The following is a 21284-nucleotide window of genomic DNA, read 5'->3' on the forward strand; positions in this document are numbered from 1 at the left end:
GCAAGGTGTTTGTAGGACTGGCCGGCCACATGCTACCCCAGAGAGGCGGGCTTTTGGACAAGCCGGGTTTGAATCCCACCCCTCCTGTCAACAGTGTGTGTTTTTTTTCTGGAGTCATTTTACCTCTATAAATCTTGGTTTCCCTTGGTGTAAACTATTAATGCCCACTCTTGAGGGTTATGAAGATTAAGTGAAAATCTAAAACTGATAGCAAACATTTATTGAGACATCCTTACATGCCAAGTACTATTTTAAAGCGTTTATTTGCATGCATCAATTCATTTGGTCTTCACAACATCACTAGGAGGTTGGGGACCATCAAGACCCTTGGTTTTATAAATCTATAAATAGATGCTGGAACTAAGAAAGGTCGACCCTTGCTGGGTCATAGAAATGGTAGCCCATGTCTCTGGGATTGAAACCAGGCCATCTGCTGCCAGGGTCCTCCTTCTTCATGAGTATGTTTTAATACTGATGACATTTCCCCTCCACCCTCCCTCCATCTTCAACAGCCCCCATGTCACCCACCAAAGCTGCCTGTGAGTTTGAAACAGGAGAGTACCAAGGGGCTCCGTTAATTTGTCTTTCAGTACTTTGACCCAAAAGGCATCATGCAAATCGAAATTAACCAATTAGAAATGGAAAAATGCAATGATTTGATACCTACTTAGAAAAGGGCTTGAAGGTTTAGTAGGGGAGAGAAAGTTTCCCACAGGAGACAGGAAGACTCATGGTCCCTTCTCCTGCCTGGAGAGCCAAACACCAGGGTTTTGACCCAAAATCACCAGAGGGAGTCAGAGACATATACATGTCAGAGGGGAAGGGTGGGCTTGCAGGCGCCCACTCCCACATGTACACCCAAACCCCTAAGCACTGAAATTGTTTTGGGTTTACTGAACTCAGGCAAATTGAATTCATTTGAGAGCAGAGGTATAAATGTAAGGTAATCCCACGAGATAAAAGCTACTTCATCCTGAAGATACTAATTCTTCCAGCAGTAAATACATGCATGAGGTATAAACATAGGCAAGGCACTTTTCATCACAGCTTTAATAAAGAATAAAGTTCCCTGGCAAATTGCTGTTCTCTTGAAATTTCTCTAGATGAAATTAATAACTAACAGTCAAGGAAAGTAATTTCCATTTTTAAACTGTTGATTTTTACTTTCTGTGCACACCAAGTTTTAGGAATTTGTTTATATTGAAAGCGAGAGGCTATGTGGAGATTTTCCCAAATCTTGTCACTTCTATGGTAAGTGGCTTTGAATTGGAGCGAAGTGTGCATGGGAACCATTTACAGGTTCTCTTAAAATTCAGAGTCCTGGCTCCCACACCAGACTTTATGAATCAGTATAGGAAGCAGGCAGGTTTCTGTTCTGTGAAGACAGACTTCAGGTAATTGTGAAGTACACTGTTGGCCCAGAACCATGTCTTACTTATTTCCAGAAGCCAAAAATATCAAGACAGAGATCCCCCCACAATTATAAGGCAGATCTGTGAATGTTCAAGTGGTCAATTTTGTAACAAATTCAAACTAGATATTCAAATAGCACAATTCATATAAAATTCAGGGGAAAGATTTTTCAAGAATTTAAGCTAAAAAGGAAATAATTAATAGTGAGAGAATTCAGTGTATAATAATTAAATAAACTCATCAGGTCCACAAAATCTCAATGCCAGGTAAGTTCCCTAAAGCCCAGCCTTAGCCGTTTTTATAGATAAGAAAACTGTGGGTAAATGTAAGAGTAAGAAACATGCATAAATCCCCAGAGACAGTCTGTGGTAGGCTGGACTGTCTATCTGTTCCTGTTGGTTTCTCCTCACCACCGCTCAATACAGTAGATAGGGTTCCCCATTTGAGACATGTGGAAACGGAGACTCGTGGAGGCTCGGAGTCCTGCCCAAAGCCACACAGCTCAGAGTTCAGCAGAGCTAACATTGCTCCGGCACCTCTGACTGACGCCGAATTATAATAACCCCTGGACTCTTTGAAGAGCTAAAATGTCCTCTTTGTTCAGGAACTAAAATAATTCCCAAATCTCCATGTAGAAAATCTGTTCTAGGACCACAGAAACTCCTCAGTGAATGAAAGAGTTTAGATTGTTGTTGTTGTTGTTGTTGTTGTTGTTTTTAATCACACTTCTTTAAAGAATCCTTTTCTTGTTCTTCCCTAAGCAATCTGAAAAGTAATTGCTAATAGCTCAACAGTTATTAAGAAACACTTACCACTGCATTAATACTACAAAATTAAATATCTAAGTAGAGGATTAAAGCACTATAAACACAGAAGAGAGTAAACTAACATATTCTATAAATAGCTCTTAAGAGATTTGAGATTATCTTCCTGCCACAAATTTCTCTTTAATATACCTAAAACACCCTCCCACTCAAAGACACACACAGCAATTACTCTAACAGAGAGCTCACATTAAACTTATTTAAGCAGCACCCCTTTTATTTATTTTTTTACTTTATTATTATTTTTTTATCCTCACCCAAGCACATTTTTTTCATTGCTTTTAGAGAGAGAAGGGAGAGAGAAAAAAATATTGATGTGAGAGAGGAGCATTGATTGGTTGCCTCCCATATGTGCCCAGACTGGGAATCAAACCCACAACCTTTTGGTTATGGGACGATGCTACAACCAACTAAGCCACTGGCCAGGGCACAGCATCCCTTTTAAAGGGCTAAACGTTGCCTTAATGGTGTGGCTGGCTGAAACCACTTTTTGGAGCATGATTTCAGTATTTGAAGAGTGGAAATTTTGTTCTTTGTCAGCAATGCCTGTAATATGAAATATCCTTGATGGAAATTCCAGGAAACTCAGACCCCTGACTGAAAATTGGAATACAAGTACAAATCATCTGCTACATCATATCAACTGAAGTTAGAAACTCAGGAGCAGAGATTTGTTCTGTCAAGTGGAGTCCCATTATGACTCCCATTCTCCCCACTCCACCCAGCAGATCTGAGTAAACTATGACAAAATTAAAGTCCTCATGAAGCTCACATTACAGAGACAACACAGGTATGAAAACAAAAACAAACAGAAATAAAAGCCAGTGAAGAATACCTTGAAGGGAATCAAATAAGGCAACAGGGCAGAAAATCAAGAGATTTGGAGGACTATTTCAGATGGGGTGGGGTATCAGAGAAGGCTGATAAACACAGTGATCTATGGTTATGCTTGTATAAGGTGATATGTATATACATATAGTGATATATGGCTGAGACCAGAAGAAAGAGACTGTTTCTCAATCCTTGAGGACTTCCAAATCATTGCAATAATTAGCTGGTGGAGAGTAGTGCTCTGCTATTTTTAAACTCAAAAGGAGAATTCACAGTCAATCAAGAAATAAGAGGTCATTTTTTTTTACTTTGGTATTTTCCTTTCCTGCTACACCCTTGTTTCTTTGCAGAGCAAAATTTAAAGCCCCTGAAATTAAAAAAACCAAAACCAAACCTAAAATGGCACCACGTTCACGAGGAGAACTCAGTGGTACACAGTCACTAACAATAATAGCAGCAGTTGCTTTGGGAAAGGGATCATTACTGGGCTTATTGGTCTTACCACCCTGCATGAAACAAAAATAGTTAGAACCTGTGCATCATGCAAAACACCAAGAGTCAGACCCAGAGGCAAAGATGAAGGGTGTTCTAACAGTCACTGTGCTCTCCATGGCAGGTTAGCTAGTGCTGCCTCAAGGTGTGCAACTGTGTGGATTTCAAAATAGAAAGTGCTCAGTCTTGAAGTGTAGTTTTCTGAACTGGAAAGCTGAGCATTGAAGACATTACTCTGCTACATGGAGGGGCTGCTTACTACAAGCCTGATTTCAGGGTTCAAGTTTATGTGGCCATTATCACCTATATGTCATCACCATAAAATAGCAAGGCCAGTAAATACCTATACTCTGAAAAGAATTATGGGAAGTGCTTGTTAACAATGAAGATCCCCAAGTTCCACTTACAAAGATTCTAAATCAGTAGTTTTAAAATAAGGGCTGATAAGAAGCAACTTTTTTTTTAAACTAATACCAAAATCAATGTTCACGTAGGTAGTATAAGAATTATACTTGGAAAAACCTAGATTAGACAACTTTAGATATGCAGACTTGGTCTAAAAGGATAGTTTTCAAAACATTGTCATCCACTGAGGTTTTTACATGTATGGTAGTTTATTTTTAATTATTTTATATTCCACAGAGAACTACAGATGGCTCTGCTAACTCATGTAGGAGAAATTCTGTGATTAGGTTGGAGACCATTGAATTATGTCAAAGACAATATAATCTACTGATTTTTTTTAAAGTAGAACTTTAAAAAAATTAAGCTAAATAACAATGGTGGTGATAATAATAACCATATTCCTCATTTCATATACAAATACTATATGCTAATAATTACTCTAGCCTCACCATTGAAGATAAAACCTTTAAAAAAGAACTGGCCAGATACTTGGGACATCAAAAAGTAGCCTCTATTGTAATCAGAGGATCTACAGCCATGGTGCTCAGTCCTGCTAGTCTTAGTTCTTGTTTGTCTTTTTAATATGTGTTTTATTTTATCATTTTTAATAGAGATATAACCCAAATACCATAAAACTCACCATCTTAAAGTATGCAGTTCATTTGTTTTCAGATTATTCACCAATTTGCACAGTCATCACCAATATTTGATTCCACATCTTCACCACTCCACACAGAATCCCTTCCCCATTAGCAGTCCCTCCCTAGGCTCCTCAGCCTCCAGCCCCTGCTCACCACTCATCTACTTCCTGTCTATACTCAAAGCCCTCTTGTATAGGAAATTATTTTCATGTCCCCTTCAGAATTCTGAAATGATTTTTCAAGATTCTATAAACTATATATTCATATAAATATTAGATATGTTTTGTAAGTGCATATTATCAATCTGTGCATTCCACTTAATTTGGCTTGTGCATCCTCCCATGTTACTAGCTATATCTCTATGGTGTTAGTGTCAATGACTGAAGAAATTTGATCAGATAGATATTGCATAATGCATCTAACTAATCTGGTATTGCTAGAATTTACATCTGAATATTGAGTTTTTAAAAAACTAGTAACCAGGTTTAAACATTTGTGTTTTGCATAAGAAGCAGTTTCAAAAAGAAGCTACTTCCATTATACTCTTTTTTAGCATTTGCATATTTAGAAGCCTGGCGTACGGGTAGACAGTGAGGTGAAGTAAAGCCATGCATCCACTCTGCTGTATCACACCGTAGGTCTGTAACAACCTTTTTATATGAAATTTATTGACAGTCATATTGGACATTCCCTGCTCAAAAGTACTTCCTATATATTCTATTTTAAAAGTACCGCTGCAGCTAAGTTCAATATTAAAGCCATATGCAAACTAATATCAAAAGAAGATGATCTTTCAAAAAAGAAAACTAAGTTTATTTGTCACTAATTGACATCAAGCGTTACCATGTTATCTTTTACACTTACAGCCAAGTTCAGAGCCCTAAAACCTTAATTCACCAGGTATAACATTAGCATCCCAGCCTGACTTGCTTCTGATTTCTAACACCAGTGGGGGGAAAAAAAAGCCTTTTCTATGATTTAGGCATGGGATCTAACTGCATAAGAATTCAGGGGGCTGAAACCCAGCTTTCAGAATCAGATAAAATTTTAGTATTTTACTTTACTGGGGAAGCAAGGACTATCCTAATATATCCTCCTTTCCTTTTCTAGCACACTTAAAAACCCATCTTTGAGCTCCACTGACTCCATTAGGTTAGAATTTGCTGCTAAGTACAAAGGGAGGAAAAGTAAGTGTGTGAGTGGAGAGGACAGGGAAAAAAGGAAGGCCGAGGGGTAAAGGGACACCCTGGGGCACCCACATCAGTGAGCCCTTCACTCAAGAATGAAGAGGCAACACAGACTGTGCTGAGAGCCCAAAGCCTTGTCAGAGATGCCCAGGCTTGAATGGGACCTGCAAATCCACACCCAGTGTGCATATTCTTTCCTAGATACTGCCTCACATGATGTCCCTTGATTTCAGTTTTTGGACCCCTTGATTTAGAATCTGTTTTATCATTTGCACAATAATAATTTTATTACAAAAGGTAAAGGTCTTGTAAACTAATGGGAAACATATTGCTTAGTACAGTTTATAATGTCAGGATTTATGTCTCTAACACTAAGGGTCTCTCTGACCTCGAAGATAACATAATGAAACAGCAATGTGCTGCAAATGACTCAGTGTAAGTTTTTATTAGTGCTCATAATTGCCCTTTATTAATTTGTATGCATATAATAAGCACTCACCTTCACAGTCTGTCCAGCTTCGGGGCCATCCTAGAAAGAGGAAGAAAAATATGGAGGTGAGAACAGTGAGCTGGTATCTCCTGGTTATTCAGAAATGTTGCCTGTTAATAATTTAGATCAAATTTCATTGTGTGTTAATTTATAGTATTCTCTGGGAACCATTTGCTTCAACTGTGTGTGTAGGACCAGACAGTTCTCCATTTCTGCCTGAGAGTGAGAAGTTATGTATAGAAATAATATAAATTATCCAGGGAGCCAACTCCCTTGCTACTTTACATGCTCTTTGCTCCCAGCTATGGTTTCAATTGCATTAAAGGAAAGCTGAAATGTTCAGGGAAGCAAAGTATCACACCTTTTGATTATCTTTAAATCAGATGTAGTTTAATTAATGCCTAACTACTTTAACTCTCTACTCAGGAAATCTGCTATAAACATAATTCATTAAGCAAGAATATGGGCTGTCTCATATGGGACGAGCACCCAAGAGCATGCCCTCACTGGCTGTTCCGACCTTGAGGGAGAAAGATGAGAGTATTCATTGTAGCTGGGTCCTTGCTTCATTTGGGTTCCTTCTCTCAGCTTTCTGAAGCCCAACAAAATCTGCTTGGTGGAAAATGAGCAACCTCTTTGCAGTCATCAAACACAATGCAAAGTCAAAGGGACTAGCAGGCTTGAGATAGAACAACAAATGTCTCTACAATCAGAAATTCCAAAATTGAATTAGGACATTGCAACTTCAGGCAAGTCTTTCTACCTCTATGGCCAGTACTCAGGGGATGAAAAATCTTGTCCTGGAGCAGAGGCCAAGTGGCAGGAACAAGAAGAAGTATATAACCAGCAGTTTTCAAACCTAGATGCATTACACATTAGTAGGTAAGGAAGTCAATTTAATGGCTTGTGATAAGCACTAAAAACAAAACAAATAAGATAATAAATCAAAAATTACTGGAGCATATAGAATGGATAAGCATTGTTTTGTAGAATCCTGGTTTCCTATATCTACATAGGTGTATGTGGGGGTATACGTTGTTGGTGAAATAAATATATATCTTACTATGGGTTAAAGTTAAAAGAAGTTTTAGCTCACAGAGAGTGCAGCAGAGTAGGTGGAAGTTGAGCCCATTTGCTTGTGCCCCAGTACATATTTTCAGCTGATCTTCTGACAAGTGACCTGAGTAATCAATGAAATCTGAGCTGATAAAAATTTTTGAAGCCAAGGCATACAGAGTATACTTTGCACAATTTTGTAAGAAATTTTATAACTTGAAGGGGAAATACCTTATGTGAGGTGCCTACAGCAGAGGATATACCAGACAGAAAATGTAGCTTAGTAGCTCCCTCCCCTCCCAGAGCAGGGGGTTTCAGTCCTGCACGTGGAATCCCCAACCTTCATTGAGAGAGACTGGGGAGGAGATAAAGAGTCAGGGAGACTCAGGCCACACACACACAGTGAACAGCATTTCCATAGCTGCAGAGCCAAACAGGGGTGTTCCAGAGAGAAATTCTGTCTCCTAAAACTGTGTGAGGCACTGGCAGTCTGTGGCCAGCCCTAATAGAGACATTTTTGCTTTTTTGGGGAGGTGGAGTACATGGAGAACTGATTTAGTGCTGTGGTGCGGGTGCCACATAGAGACTTTTTAAAAGAGGTGCTGAAGCATGGCTGAGCAGGCTCCCTGCATGCATGTGCAACTGCCCTGCCAGCAAAGATACCAGATTGAAAGCACAGTTTGTTCCCACTGAATCCAGCTGGGCAGGACAATCAGAAAGCTACATGGCAAAAGGATTATGGGGCACCACCAAGCGAGTGCAGCTGGTGAGTGGGGGGCTGCATGCATAATGGAAAGTTAGAGTCTGAGTCTCTGAAAGATCAGTGGGCTGGAAGATAGATGGGCAAGAGCTGAGTGCCTGAAATCTTTGCAGCCAGGCAGGTCCCCTCACACCACATTGTACAAATCTCTGGGAAAAATAAGGTGTACCCAACTCTCACCTGGAGGATTCCAAACAACAGGGCAGTTAAGGCCAGGCTCAAGAACCCCCTGCCAGGTGCATATCTACAGGGGAAAAAAAAAGAATCTCCAAAAGAGCCCTTTACGAACTTTTATCAGATGCAACAAGCTACTCTGGTTCCTCACTGAAACTAGCAGAGCAGAGAAATTAGAAATTGGTGCAGCAAGCTCTCGCTCTCACACAGAGCTGCCATCGGCACCAAGCAGGAAAAAGCTGACTCTCTTACACAGATTGGCCCCTCACATGAAACAGAAAGCTAATTCTTCAGAAATTATACATTACTGGAAATAATCTGGGACAGAACAAGATGTGTGGCACAGGGGCAGGGGAACACACCCACCATCTTCCCTGAACACTGGACAGAGCCTCCTAGGGAAGAACCAGGGATCCACCCTCCCTATAGCACCAGAAGCCTCCTCTAAGGGTAGGCAGAGGTGGTACATGCAGTGCTGTCAGACATTAGCTGAACCATTGCTGGGCCTTGCACTGATAAAAAGACAGCAGGGCAGAGGACTGAGGACCAGCCAAGCCTGGAGGAGACAGCCACAGACTATGGATGGCCTGTAGCCTTGAACAGGCTGCCTAAAGTTAGACTGGGACACCAGATGACATTACCAGAGATGGATCCAGAAGGAGAAGACAGTAGGCAAAACTAAGCTTTGTTGAGACAAATTCCACCTCATTCTTTATCATTATTTGCATTATTTTTTCTCCTGCATAGCTTTTAAACATTTTTCTTTTTCTTCAATTTAATTCCTATTATTTCACTATTTTATTTTAGTTTTATTTCAGATCTCATATTTTACTCTTCTCTTACTGAACTTTGTCTTCTTCCTTTCCTTTCTTATTTTCATTTTAAATTTTATTTTTCCCTTTCTATGCCATATTTCTATTCCTTACTCTATCGCTCCTCCCTTCATCAACTCAAAATCATTTTACTTTCCATTACTCAGCTCACATTCTTTTTCCCTTTCTTATAATATCCTTATTCTCTTTCCACCTTTATAATCTTTGCTCAATTGCCATGGATATTACAACAGTGGCTGTTTTTCAATTCTGTCCCAATTTTTTCACTATTTTTTAATTTCAAACCTCATATTATATTCTTCCCTTTTCTTACTCCATATTGCCTTATTCTCTTCCTTTTTAATTTATAGTGTAAATTTTATTTTCTCCCTTTTCTTTATCTTGTTTCTATTCCCTACTCTTATTATTTCTTCTCCCTTTACACTCTCGAAATCATTTTTCTTTTTGTTAGTAATCTCATATTTTTTTCCTTTCTTATAAAATTATTATTCTATTTCTACCTTTATTAATATTTGCTCATTTGTTCTTGCTACTGTAGTTGTGGTTGAGGATATTTTTGCTGGTGTGGATTTTATTTGCTAGATTGCTTTTGTTCTAGCAGTACCTGTACAACAGCATACAAGATGTGGTGGGGGTTGTGACTCTCAGTCAGCCAGCCAGAGGGGAGAAACCATCAACAAATGAGCCAACAACAACCAAAATCCAATTACAACAAGCGTAAAGGACAGCCCAGATCATCCAGCTCAGGAGATCAAGGAGACTGCACCACTGGACCCCAGCATGTCTCCTACCACAGAGGGCCACACCACAAAGACAGGGAGTCAAAGAAGATCAATCTAATATGCAGAAACAAACAAAAATAATCACCTAAAATGAGGATACAAAGAAACAACTACCAATTGAAAGAAAAGGAGAAATCCCTAGAAAAAGTTCTAAATGAAACTGAGGCAAGTGATCTATCAGACACAAAGTTCACACAAAGTTAGTGAGAATTACAAAGAGCTTTATGGGATCTGCAATGAACTTAGTGGGAACTACAACAGCATGAAAAAGGACATAGAAATCAATGACTAAGAACCAGGAGGAAATGAAAAACATGTATCTGAAATGAAGAATACAGTAGGAGGAATTAAAAGCAGGCTAGGTGAAGCAGAGGATTGAATCAGTGAGTTGGAAGACACGGTCCAAAGAAATACCAGTTAGAGAAACAAAATGAGAAAAAGACTAAAAAAGATAGTTTAAGGGAGCTGCAGGACAACATGAAATATAACAATATTCAAAACAGGGATACCAGGAGGAGAAGAAAAGGAGCAAGGGATAGAAAACCTCTTTGAAAAAATAATGACAGCAAACTTCCCTAACTGGGTGAGGGAAAAAAAGTCATGCAAGTTAAGGAGGCAGAGAGGATCCCAATCAAGATGAACCAAAAGAGGCCCACTCAAAGACACATCATAATTAAAATGGCAAAACTTAAAGACAAACAGAGAATCTTAAAGGCAGCAAGGGAGACACAGCTAGTAACATACAAGGGAGCTCCAATAAGGCTATTAGCTGATTTCTCAACAGAAACACTATAAGCCAGAAGTGATTGGCATGAAATATTCCATGTAATGAAAAGCAAAGGCCCGCAACCAAGGCTTCTCTACCCAGCAAGGCTCTTATTTAAAATGAAAGGCAAAATAAGGCGTTTCCCAGACCAAAAAAAAAAAAGGACTAAAATAGTACATCTCCACTAAACCAGCATTGCAACAGATACTAAAGGGACAGTTTTAAGAAGACGAAGAAATAGAGCAAAAGAGAGGAACATAGGTACAAAGGGAAAAATTGGCAATGAATAAATATCTATCAATAATAACCTAAATGGATTAAATCCTCCAATCAAAAGACAGGGTAGCTGAATGGATAAGAAAATATGACCAACATATATGCTGCTTACAGGAGACCCACCTCAGAACAAAAGGTCTACACAGGCTGAAAGTGAAGAGATGGAAAAAGAAAAAGAAAAAAAAAAAAGTAAGCAAATGGACATGAAAAAAAAAGCTGGGGTAGAAATACTTTTATCAGACAAAAATAGACTTCAAAACAAAGGCCATAACATGAAACAAAGAAGATCACCATATACTTAAGGGAGTAGTCCAACAAGAGGATATAACCCTTGTAAACATATGTGCCCAAAATAGGAGCACCTAAATATATAAGGAAAATCTTGGAGGACTTTAAGAAAGAAATCAACAGGAATATAGTCATCATAGGGGATTTAACACCACACTGTCAACAATGGATATATTGTCCAGACCAAAAATCAACAAGGATATTGTGGCATTGAACAACTCTCTAGATCAAATGGCCTTAATTGATATTTATGGAGCATTTCACCCCAATGAAGCAAAATGACATCCTTTTCAAATGCACATGGATCATTTTCAATGATAGACCACATGGTAGGACACAAAACAAGCCCCAACAAATTTAGGAAAATTGAAGTCATATCAAGCATCTTTTTGGTTCACAGTGGCTTGAAACTAGAAACCAACCTCAAGGAAAAAGCTCAAAAACATTCAAATACCTGGAGACTGAATAGCATGCTATTAAATAATGAGTGGGTTAACAATGAGAACAAGGAAAAAAATCAAAAAGGACCTGGAAACAATGAAAATAAACACACAAGAAACTAAAACCTGTGGGATACAGCAAAGACAGTCCTGAGAGGGAAGTTCATAGCAATACAAACCTACCTAAAGAAGATAGGAAAATCTCGTATGAACAACCTAAACTTACATCTACAAGCACTAGAGGAACAACAACAAACAAAGCCCAGCGAGAGTAGAATGAAGGAAATAATCAAGATCAGAGCAGAATTAAATGACATAGAGACCAAATAAACAATCCATAGGATCAGTGAATCCAGGAGATGGTTTTTTGAAAAGTTAAACAAAATTGACAAGTCTTTAACCAGCAAAAAAATGAAGCTAGACCACCAACTTATACCATACACCAGAATAAACTCAAAATGGACAAAAGACTTAAATATAAGTTGTGATACTATAAAAGTCTTAGTGGAAAACATAGGAAATAAAATTTCAGATATCCTGTGTAGTAATATTTTTGCTGATATATCTCCTAGGGCAAGGGAAATAAAGGAAAAAACAAACAAATGGGACTACATCTAATTAAAAAGCTTCTGCAAGGCAAAAGAAACTATCATCAAAATAAAAAAGGAGCTAACTGTATGGGAGAACATACTTGCCAATGATACATCAGACAAAATATATAAAGAACTCATATGACTCAACACCAGGAAGACAAACAATCTAATTTAAAAATGAGCAAAGGACATATACAGAGACTTATCCAAGGAGGACATACAGATAGCCCTTAGACATGTTTAAAAATGCTCAACATCACCAGCCATCAGAGAGATGCAAATTAAAATTCCCAATGAGATATGACCTCACACCTGTTGAAATGGCTATCATTAATAAATCAACAAACAGCAAGTGCCGGTGAGGATGTGAAGAAAAAGGCCTTAGTACATTGTTGGTGGGAATGCAGACTGGTGCAGCCACTGTGGAAAACAGTATGAAATTTTCTTAGAAAACTAAAAGTGGAACTGCCTTTTGACCCAGCAATTCCACTGCTGGAATATACTCGAAGAATCCTGAAACTATTCAAATGCACCTATGCACTTCAATGTTCATAGCAGCATTATTTACAACAGCCAAGTGCTGGAAACAGCCTATGTGTCCATCGGTATATGAGTGGATTAAAAAACTGTGATATATTTATACAATGGAATACTACATAGCAGAAAGAAAGAAGGAATTCCTACCTTTTGCAACAGCATGGTTGAAACTGGAAACTATCATGCTCAGTGAAATAAGCCAATAAGTGAAAGACAAATACTATATGATCTTACTTATAAAAGGAATCTAATGAGCAAGATAAACTAACAAGCAAAATAGAACCAGGAAACATGGAACAGACTGACAACTGCCAGGGGGGAGTGGAGGAGGGGAATGGAAAGAAGGGAAAAGTATTAGTCATAGAACATGTATGAATTACCCATGGCCATGGCCAATGGTGTGGGGATTGACTGTGGGAGTGGGGGGTGGGCTGGGCAGAGGAGGCCAAGGGGGAAAAATTGGGACAACTTTAATAGAATAAAAAATAAAAAAGGAAGTTTGAAAAGACTGCATATGTGAAAGTACTCAAAGCACATGTCAGTTCCTATATTTATTGAATTAATTTTCCAGTGAATCATGTTAGAGAACCAGTACTAGCCATTTTCTCTATATGTTATTTTTCTTTTAGTATTTCACTAAACACTGACATGACTTCCCCCACTTGCCTTCATTTGGTCCCTCTGAAAACAAGATTTGCAGCATAAGCTTAATAGACCTACCCTGAGTCTAACTACCTGTTTGAAGGTGACTCAAATGGTTTGACATACTACATACACACATACACATGTGCCAGATTCTATAGGGAAGTTTAGGTACTATTAACATAGTTATAGTGGCCAAAAAATCTTTTTTGAGAAGCTGATGAGCATTTTTAGTCAGAGCGTTTCATAACCTGAAAACAGTGAATTTCTTTACCTGTTCCCTTTGGTGGAGAGCTGAGGAGGATAGAGGAACTAGTCAGTTCAGCTAAAGCATTGAGTACAGTGTCTCATATAAGCAGGGAGCTAAAATATCCCTGGAATTATCTTCTGGAGGGTGGGCCCCTTGTAGTACAGGTTTCCCCCTCTAGGTGAGTGTTCTGGGAAGCCACCTGTATCAGTGTACCAGCTGACATTGTTGTGAGAGGCTGCATTCAGATTCACTGAATTTTTTTTTCAGACACTTTCAACACAATTTCCCATTTCATTATGGGTGATTTATGAGTGCACCTGCCCACATCTTGCTGAGTGTTCAGCAGTTTTTGACCAAAATGGCATGGCCCCAATAACACACCCTCCCTATTCACCCGATCTCACCCTGAGCGACTTTATTTGTTTCTTCGGGTGAAAAAAGTCTTCAAAGGGAAACATGTTGCTGACTTAGAAGAGGTAAAACAAACAAACAAACAAACAAAAAAACAGAGACACTAAAATACATCCAAAGCAATGAGTTCAAAAACTGTTTTGAACAGTGGAAGAAACATCTTTATAGGTGTGTCACATCAAATGGAGAGTACTTTGAATATGACTGGCATTTAAACACATAAGAATAAATACACAATTTTTAATAAATACTTCCAGTTTTTAGGGTCTCCCCTCATATTATGGAGTAATCCATTTCTTTCCAAAGGGTTTTGCAAAGTCACCAACTTTCAAGGCAACAAAGGACTTTAATATGTATTGATACCCCCAGACCTTTCCATGGTGCAGCCTATGGCAAGGGTTGACTCAACCTCTGCCTAAAGATCTGCAGTGATCAGTGATCTAAAGATCTCACTTCTTTACTAGGAGGCTGGTCACACAACATATTCAATCAATCCAGCTTCTGTCCAATCCCTAATCAATCATCAAGGCTGGATTTACAAAGGGTCTGCCCTCTGAGGGCAAGGCCCCACCTCACTTGCATAAGTAACTCCATTGGAAGTCAAAGAGGGCTAAGCCCAGGCAGGCTTAAAACATAGTCACCATTAAATCAAAATGATTTGTCCAGCCCTATTTCTAGTAAAAGATCTGGCATGTTGTAATACTCATTAAATTATGTGTCCGTTACTCCCACCTGTCTTGTAAACAATGCTGCAGATGTTCTCTCAGCTGATATTTCACAGTTTACATGGGGCCAGTGGACAGTAGGGTGGTTCTGGATTAGTCACATCTTCTTCAGCTATTATATAAGAGAAAAATAACCACAGCCGCCTTCCGAGTGAGATAGTCAGTTAAAAGCGGGGAAAGCCCAATGCTAGCATTTGCAAGAAAACTAATTTCTGAGTATCTGTATACTCACCTGCATAGAAAAGGTAAGTGAAGTCCCCTGGAAATGCTTTTCCACCACCGTGCCAACTTTCTGGGTTGCCTGAAACAAATCAGCCACTTCATCGGGACGCAGATCTCGGAAGCGCTCCACTGGCCGAAGGGGACACACGAGGACATCTGCAGTGAAGTCTGTTAAGGAACACTTTGCTTGCTTTGGGTGGTATTTTTACCAAGAAGTTTATACCCACAGTATTGAATCCCCTTAGCCCAGGCCTGAACTCTCAAAGACTAAATAAAAACAAGAAACAAATACTTGCCAACAACCAAACTCCAAGGAATTCAAAGAAGACTTACAAACATGGTTAATTATACTTTGAAGGAGAAGCTGTGCTGAGCTGAAGAAATTCTGTGAAGAGCAAGAGATATTAGTGTTTCAGAGAGACTCAAGTGCTGGCTGATATAATTATGCCAAGAGGTAAGACCTATCCTGGACCATTATTTCCTGACCCCTATTCCAATGCTCTGGAGTCTTAAGCAGCCCAAGCGGCTGGGAAAGCAACTGGAACATCCAGTTGGTTTCTCTACCTAGAGCATCATGATTAAAATTTTAATTTTAATATCTCTTTGGAGAACCATGTAATGAAAATATAATAGTAGTTGTATTTATTTTATTTTTAAAACTAGTGTAGACATTCTGCAAACATACAGTGAACTTCATCTATAACCTATAGATGTGCATGTGGTTAAACAATTTATGACAAGTATTCCTCAAACTGATCATTAAGAATTCAAGAAGGCAGCTGAAGGTAAATCATTAATTTATGAAAAGGGTTGTCTGCTTTTGCAAACAGAAGTATTTTAGTGCATTCTGTAAGTTAGACAAGTCAACATGTTTACATTTTTGGTCTGAACAAACAACAGAATCTAGAGAAAATGGATATATAAACTTGATCATTTATTGATAGCAAATTATTATTCAATGTTACATCACTAATAACACTTCAGCTTATTTTTGTACTTGAACTCATCATATATATGTGGGTATGAACATATCACACATATGCATACACAATGAGACATAATTAACAAGTTTTTAGATACCAGCAGGAGGAAAAAAACGCTATAACGTTCTTTTCTGTTTCTTTTTTCCTTTTTTCTTGTTGTTTTAGGAGAACATGCTTCTGCCTGGAGCTAAGCAGCTAAGGGTCATAGTAAAACCACAATTCAACAATTGCTAGTCTCACTAGGATACCAAGCATTGTAGCCCATCAGACCAATGGTACAACTCAGGCCCAAGGGAAAATGCACTGAGCTCAGCTGAGCAGGTCTGATTTTCATAAGAGAAGGGGGAGGAGAGGGAAACTGATTAATTTTGCTCATAATCAGGAAATTCATGTCAACAGTAAACTAAGAAAAGGAGCATTTGTCTAATCTGAGTTCATTTTTCAAGAGATGAGAAGGGAGAGGCCTTCACCCACAGGGCATCGGATACTTAAAAAGATAATTATCCCTCTTTTGGCAGGGCTGCTTTATTATCATGGGTCAATGAACTGTTTAGAAATGAAGAATTTCCTTTCATTTCCTTTTAATAGATTGCTAGTCTCCACACCCACTGAACTGCTTTTCTTTGTTAAAAGAGCCCTTTCCCCATCTTCCTCCCCCCTGCTTTAATTTACACCCACCCTTAGGCCCTGACTTCATCAAACCACACCAAGATGACGACTTTGCAAACTTCCAACAATATCCATAATTGCTGTGGTAGGCTTTGTCTATACAGAAACTAGGTGGGGAAGAAACAACATTTTATTTAAGCGATTGCTTACTGTGAAACTGGTGGAATGACAATCTTTGTAACTTCAGTAATATCAATGACATCTGAAAGCTCTTTTTTCAATGAGATAAAAATATCTTATTGTATTATCTGTCCATTCTGAGTCTGATGCTAAAGATTGGTTTGGCAAAATGTTTAATAATATTAAATGTTTATGGAATCAAAAATGTCTCAATTTGTCAGATGTTTTATCCTGTGTATGTACCCAACCACAGGGTGATACATCATATACATTTATTATTTTAATTAAACATTAATAATAGGTAACACAACATGTCACAAAAACAGTTAAACAGGTTAAACACATTCTCATTTAGGTGAATATTTTTCATGAGCTCATTTAGGCAACATTGTCCTGATACATATATTCTCTGCAACCCAACCTCTGCTAAGAAGTCATTTTATCTGCATATAACACACACACACATTTCTAAGCAAATAATAAGATAAATAAAAATAACTTTCAAGGGTGCTTTCCTGGGCACGTGTTTATACGGGTGATTGCTTTCTTTGTCTTGCTGGGACTCAGACAATGGCCAAGCAGGCATCTTAACCTGGGAGTGGCCACAAAGGTAGGCTCCAGGCAACCCTACAGGGAGGCACATGGGTCTGGAGTTATACAGGGTGAACCCCTGGAGCTCTGGGTGCTGTGTGAGTAGTTGACCTGTAGAAGGTCAACTATTTAACACACTCCCTGGGCCATTCTAGGCACCGACTGAACATCAGAAAGTCAGGATCAACCACCTTCCTTCAGCTCCTTTAAAACCAGAGCAGAACAAAGCCTATGCCTAAGCCTCACCACAGGCTACATTCTGCCCAATGCCTACCCATTTCCCAGACCTCCTCTTTCCCCACCCCTCTCTTGCCATGTATGCTCTTTTTGTTGCTCAAACACAGTACGCTCCTTCCCTGATTTGGAGCCTTTTTCCTGGCTATCTGTTCTTCCTGGAATTAAATTCTCCATGGTCTTCATATGGTCACTTCTTTCTTATTATTCAGATTCTAATTCCAGTGCCACTTTCTCAAAGGAGTATTCACTGCTGGGTGGTTTAAACTGCTATGGGCTTACTCACTCTTATATCACCTATTTTACTCTTCCCTGGCCCTTGCCACCAGCTGATGGTTTTCTTCTGTTGATTACCACCTACCTGGGTGAAAATGTAATCTCTTCAACAGTGAAAACTTAGTTTTGTTTACTGAAATTTCCCCACCACTTATAACATCAAAGACATTGAATGAGTAGTGCTGGATTGAATGAATAAATAATACACCTGACCCTCATATTGGCCATCTCTGAGTACTAATACCCTGATGAAATTCGTTTACTTTTCAATTACCTATACAAGACTGGGATAGGCTGCAAGATTTTTTTTTTTAAATTTGAAGAGGTTTATGCTTAATATCTAACATTCAACTAATGTTTGATGAGAACTGGGGAAATGTAAACTCATTTGTAATGTAAACTAATTTTCATATGAACCCAAAGGAAATATAATTACAAAGGTAAAACCTTTTTTTAAATCCTTTTATAATTAGAAAGAAGTGGTTTCTCGAATATTCAAAGTCTCAGATAAACTATGTATAGAAAAATGCTGCTTTGTACTATGACTAGGAAATGTAATTCATTCATTCATTCAATGAACAGTGAGCACCAGGTAAGCATAGAAACTGTGCTAGGTTCTGGGAATAGCAAAGGAGAGTAAGAAGTTGCTCTTGTCCTTCAGTTCAGGATACAGGGATTGAGACAGACAGCTGCAGTACTATGGAAGGTACAGAATAAGCATAGAGGGCTATCGAGTCAGAGAAATCTGAGGCACCTTGGTAAGATAAGGGTTCCAGAAAAACCATGAATAAACTTTGAATTGAATGATTATCCCAAGGCTAACTGGAAATATAAATGTGTTCATAAAGGATTTAGAGCAGGTAAGCAAACATTTTCTGCAAAGAACCGGACGTAAAATATTAATATTTTAGGTCTGGTGGGCCATGAGCCCAAGCAGCCATACACAATACAAATACTAATGGGTGTGGCCATATTCCAGTAAACAGAAGGAGGAGGCTGACCGGATTTGGCTCATGGGCCGTAAAGTGTCAATGCTGATGTGGAAGAATCACATTAGAAAGAGGTAACTAAAGGAAACAAAAAGCATTGGGTGCCTACTCTTCTTTCCCTAAGCTGAGGAGCACAATGCTATCTTAATAGCATATTGGATAAAGCTTATGTTATCTTATAGAATTTAACTGTCTATGAAAGATATCTGAGCATGTTCATGACCTTGTACAATGCTTTTAAAGACTAATCACATCAGAAGACATGTTACGATATTGACACCATGAAATAAATCATGAGTATTTCTCTCCAACACAAGTAAAATGAGTTTGTTCCATCTCTAATTGGAAGAATGCAGCATATAATCTGCAAACACATGAGAGCCCCAAAGCAGTGTGCTATTTATAAATTCATCTGAGAATAAAAGTATTTTCTCAAAATAAGTGCATAAGTCTTAAAACACCATATTGCTTGAAGATGATAGGTATGTGCTACATGTTTCTCCTGGACGCACAACTCAGGGAAAGCAAATTAATTTTGAAAGACAGCAGACAGCTCCTGTAATTCTACTGCCACCGTTTATATGCCAAATATTTTAAGGTAATATCACAGATGCAGTATATTAATAGGGAGACTCTTAGGCTTTGTAAATGGGCAAGTCCCATATTACACATAGACTATAAGAACATACTTCTGCATCTTCTTTGTTTAAGGTTGACACCTCTGAAGAGACTTATTAGCCAACATGCAATGATAACCCTTGAGGTAGTTAATCTACTCAACTGAATTTAATATATGTTGATCCAGTACTCATAACACATGAAAAACCATGACAGAAGGTTATCAAATGGAATCTGGTCTCTCCCTACAATATAAGTAGAGACATCTATTTAGTAATAACATTTTTTTCAAAAGAAAAGAAGACCAATAATTACAATTTAGTTCATATGATCAACAAAGGTATTCCTCATAGCAGAGGAAAATCAAAGAAAGCTTCTTACTGCAGATGAGATTTAAAGTGGACTTTACAAATGGGGGGTAATTCAAACAATGAGTTGGCTGGCAACCCACTCACCCATCCATTTCACAACTAAAGCCTACTGTCAGCCCAGGGTTTGCACTACAATTTAGGATGCCAAGATGAATACAACGGAGTAACTGACCTTGAAGAGCTCACACTCTAATATCCCAAACTGTCATGCAGTATAAACAGATCATTACAACACAGAGAGATGAGTGCTATTGATAGAACAGATTGTTGTGGGAGCACAGAGGAGGCAGAACCTAACTCTGCCTCAGGGATAGATAAACTTTGCACTATGGGCTTGCGTTTCAATTTTCTAAAATCAGCAAGTATTTCTCCAAATTTGGACTAAATAGGTCCTTGAAAATGGCCTAGTAACTTATGGTTAGGTTCAAAGAAAGTTGTCAGGCATGCCCCCTTTGGCTAAATTTACTGTTTCACTTATATATGTACTCGCATTTACTTATCCTTCCAACTAACCCATAAAATACTTTTATAATTCTTATTTTTTCAGATGAGGAAATTGCAGCTTATAGAAAATAAGAAACTTGTCCAAGACAGCACACCCCCAATACAAGACTATATTAGACTTTGGCTCAAGCCTCTCTGATTCCAAAGTTCATGTTATTAACCATAGCTCTGTGCTGCTGTGCTTTTTACAACTTTCATGATCTCTCTGTGCTTAGCCTCTTACTAAAAGTACACATATACTGCCTTCCCAGAGTTCTGTTCATGGAAGAGAATCGTGGGTTTCATGAAATTCAAAGATACTGTGCAAAACTGCTCAAGTCCTAAGAAACACCTAACCCTGAAGGAAGAAAGTAGAGGAAATGTACAATCTCATGGTGGAAGGGGGCCTCAGTGCTGGGCAAAGGAGATTGTGAGTATGTTCCTCATCCTAACAGAGAACTGTAAGTAAGGACATCAAAATCAGAGAACTACCTTGCACCAGGGGGTCAGTAAGGTGGGATGCAGAGCCTACATTTCCTCTCTTTTCCATCTTTAAGCTTGGGTTGCTTCAAGGTAACTTTGGCTCCACTGGGCTGCCAGACTCCAGAGTAAGATTAGATATTCCGATCAATGTCAATGGATTACACTGTCAGACAGACTGAAAAATTCCTTTACTTTTGGACAGTCTAATTATTGGGAGTCATTGACTTCCACATAGCACCATTTATATCACCAAAGACTGCTATAAAACCTGGTAATATCTTTTTCCCTCTTTTTCTCTCCACTTTCACCACCAGCTCAAAGGTGACTGTCTCATTATATTGGATATAAACACTGTGTTTTTGCCACATTACAGTGGTGTGACAACATACCAGGCCCCGTGGTAAATTCTCACTGTTACACAGCTAACCC

The 21284-nt window shown here is 38.6% G+C and overlaps 1 protein-coding gene across 1 annotated transcript in view; it reads right to left on the reverse strand.

Annotated features, from left to right (window-relative positions):
• FHIT (fragile histidine triad diadenosine triphosphatase) overlaps positions 1–21284 on the reverse strand; it is a 1408108-nt gene that overhangs the window by 257182 nt on the left and 1129642 nt on the right. The window contains exons 5-6 of the mRNA XM_054595571.1: positions 15049–15194; positions 6293–6322 (exon numbers count right to left, since the gene is read on the reverse strand). Coding sequence (XP_054451546.1) covers positions 6293–6322; positions 15049–15194 — 176 coding nt within the window. The remainder of the gene's footprint in view (positions 1–6292; positions 6323–15048; positions 15195–21284) is intronic.

This window comes from Pteronotus mesoamericanus, unplaced genomic scaffold, assembly GCF_021234165.1.
Source record: "Pteronotus mesoamericanus isolate MK-2021 breed Mesoamerican mustached bat unplaced genomic scaffold, CSHL_Meso_final scaffold_54, whole genome shotgun sequence".
In the NCBI taxonomy this organism is placed as follows: domain Eukaryota; kingdom Metazoa; phylum Chordata; class Mammalia; order Chiroptera; family Mormoopidae; genus Pteronotus; species Pteronotus mesoamericanus.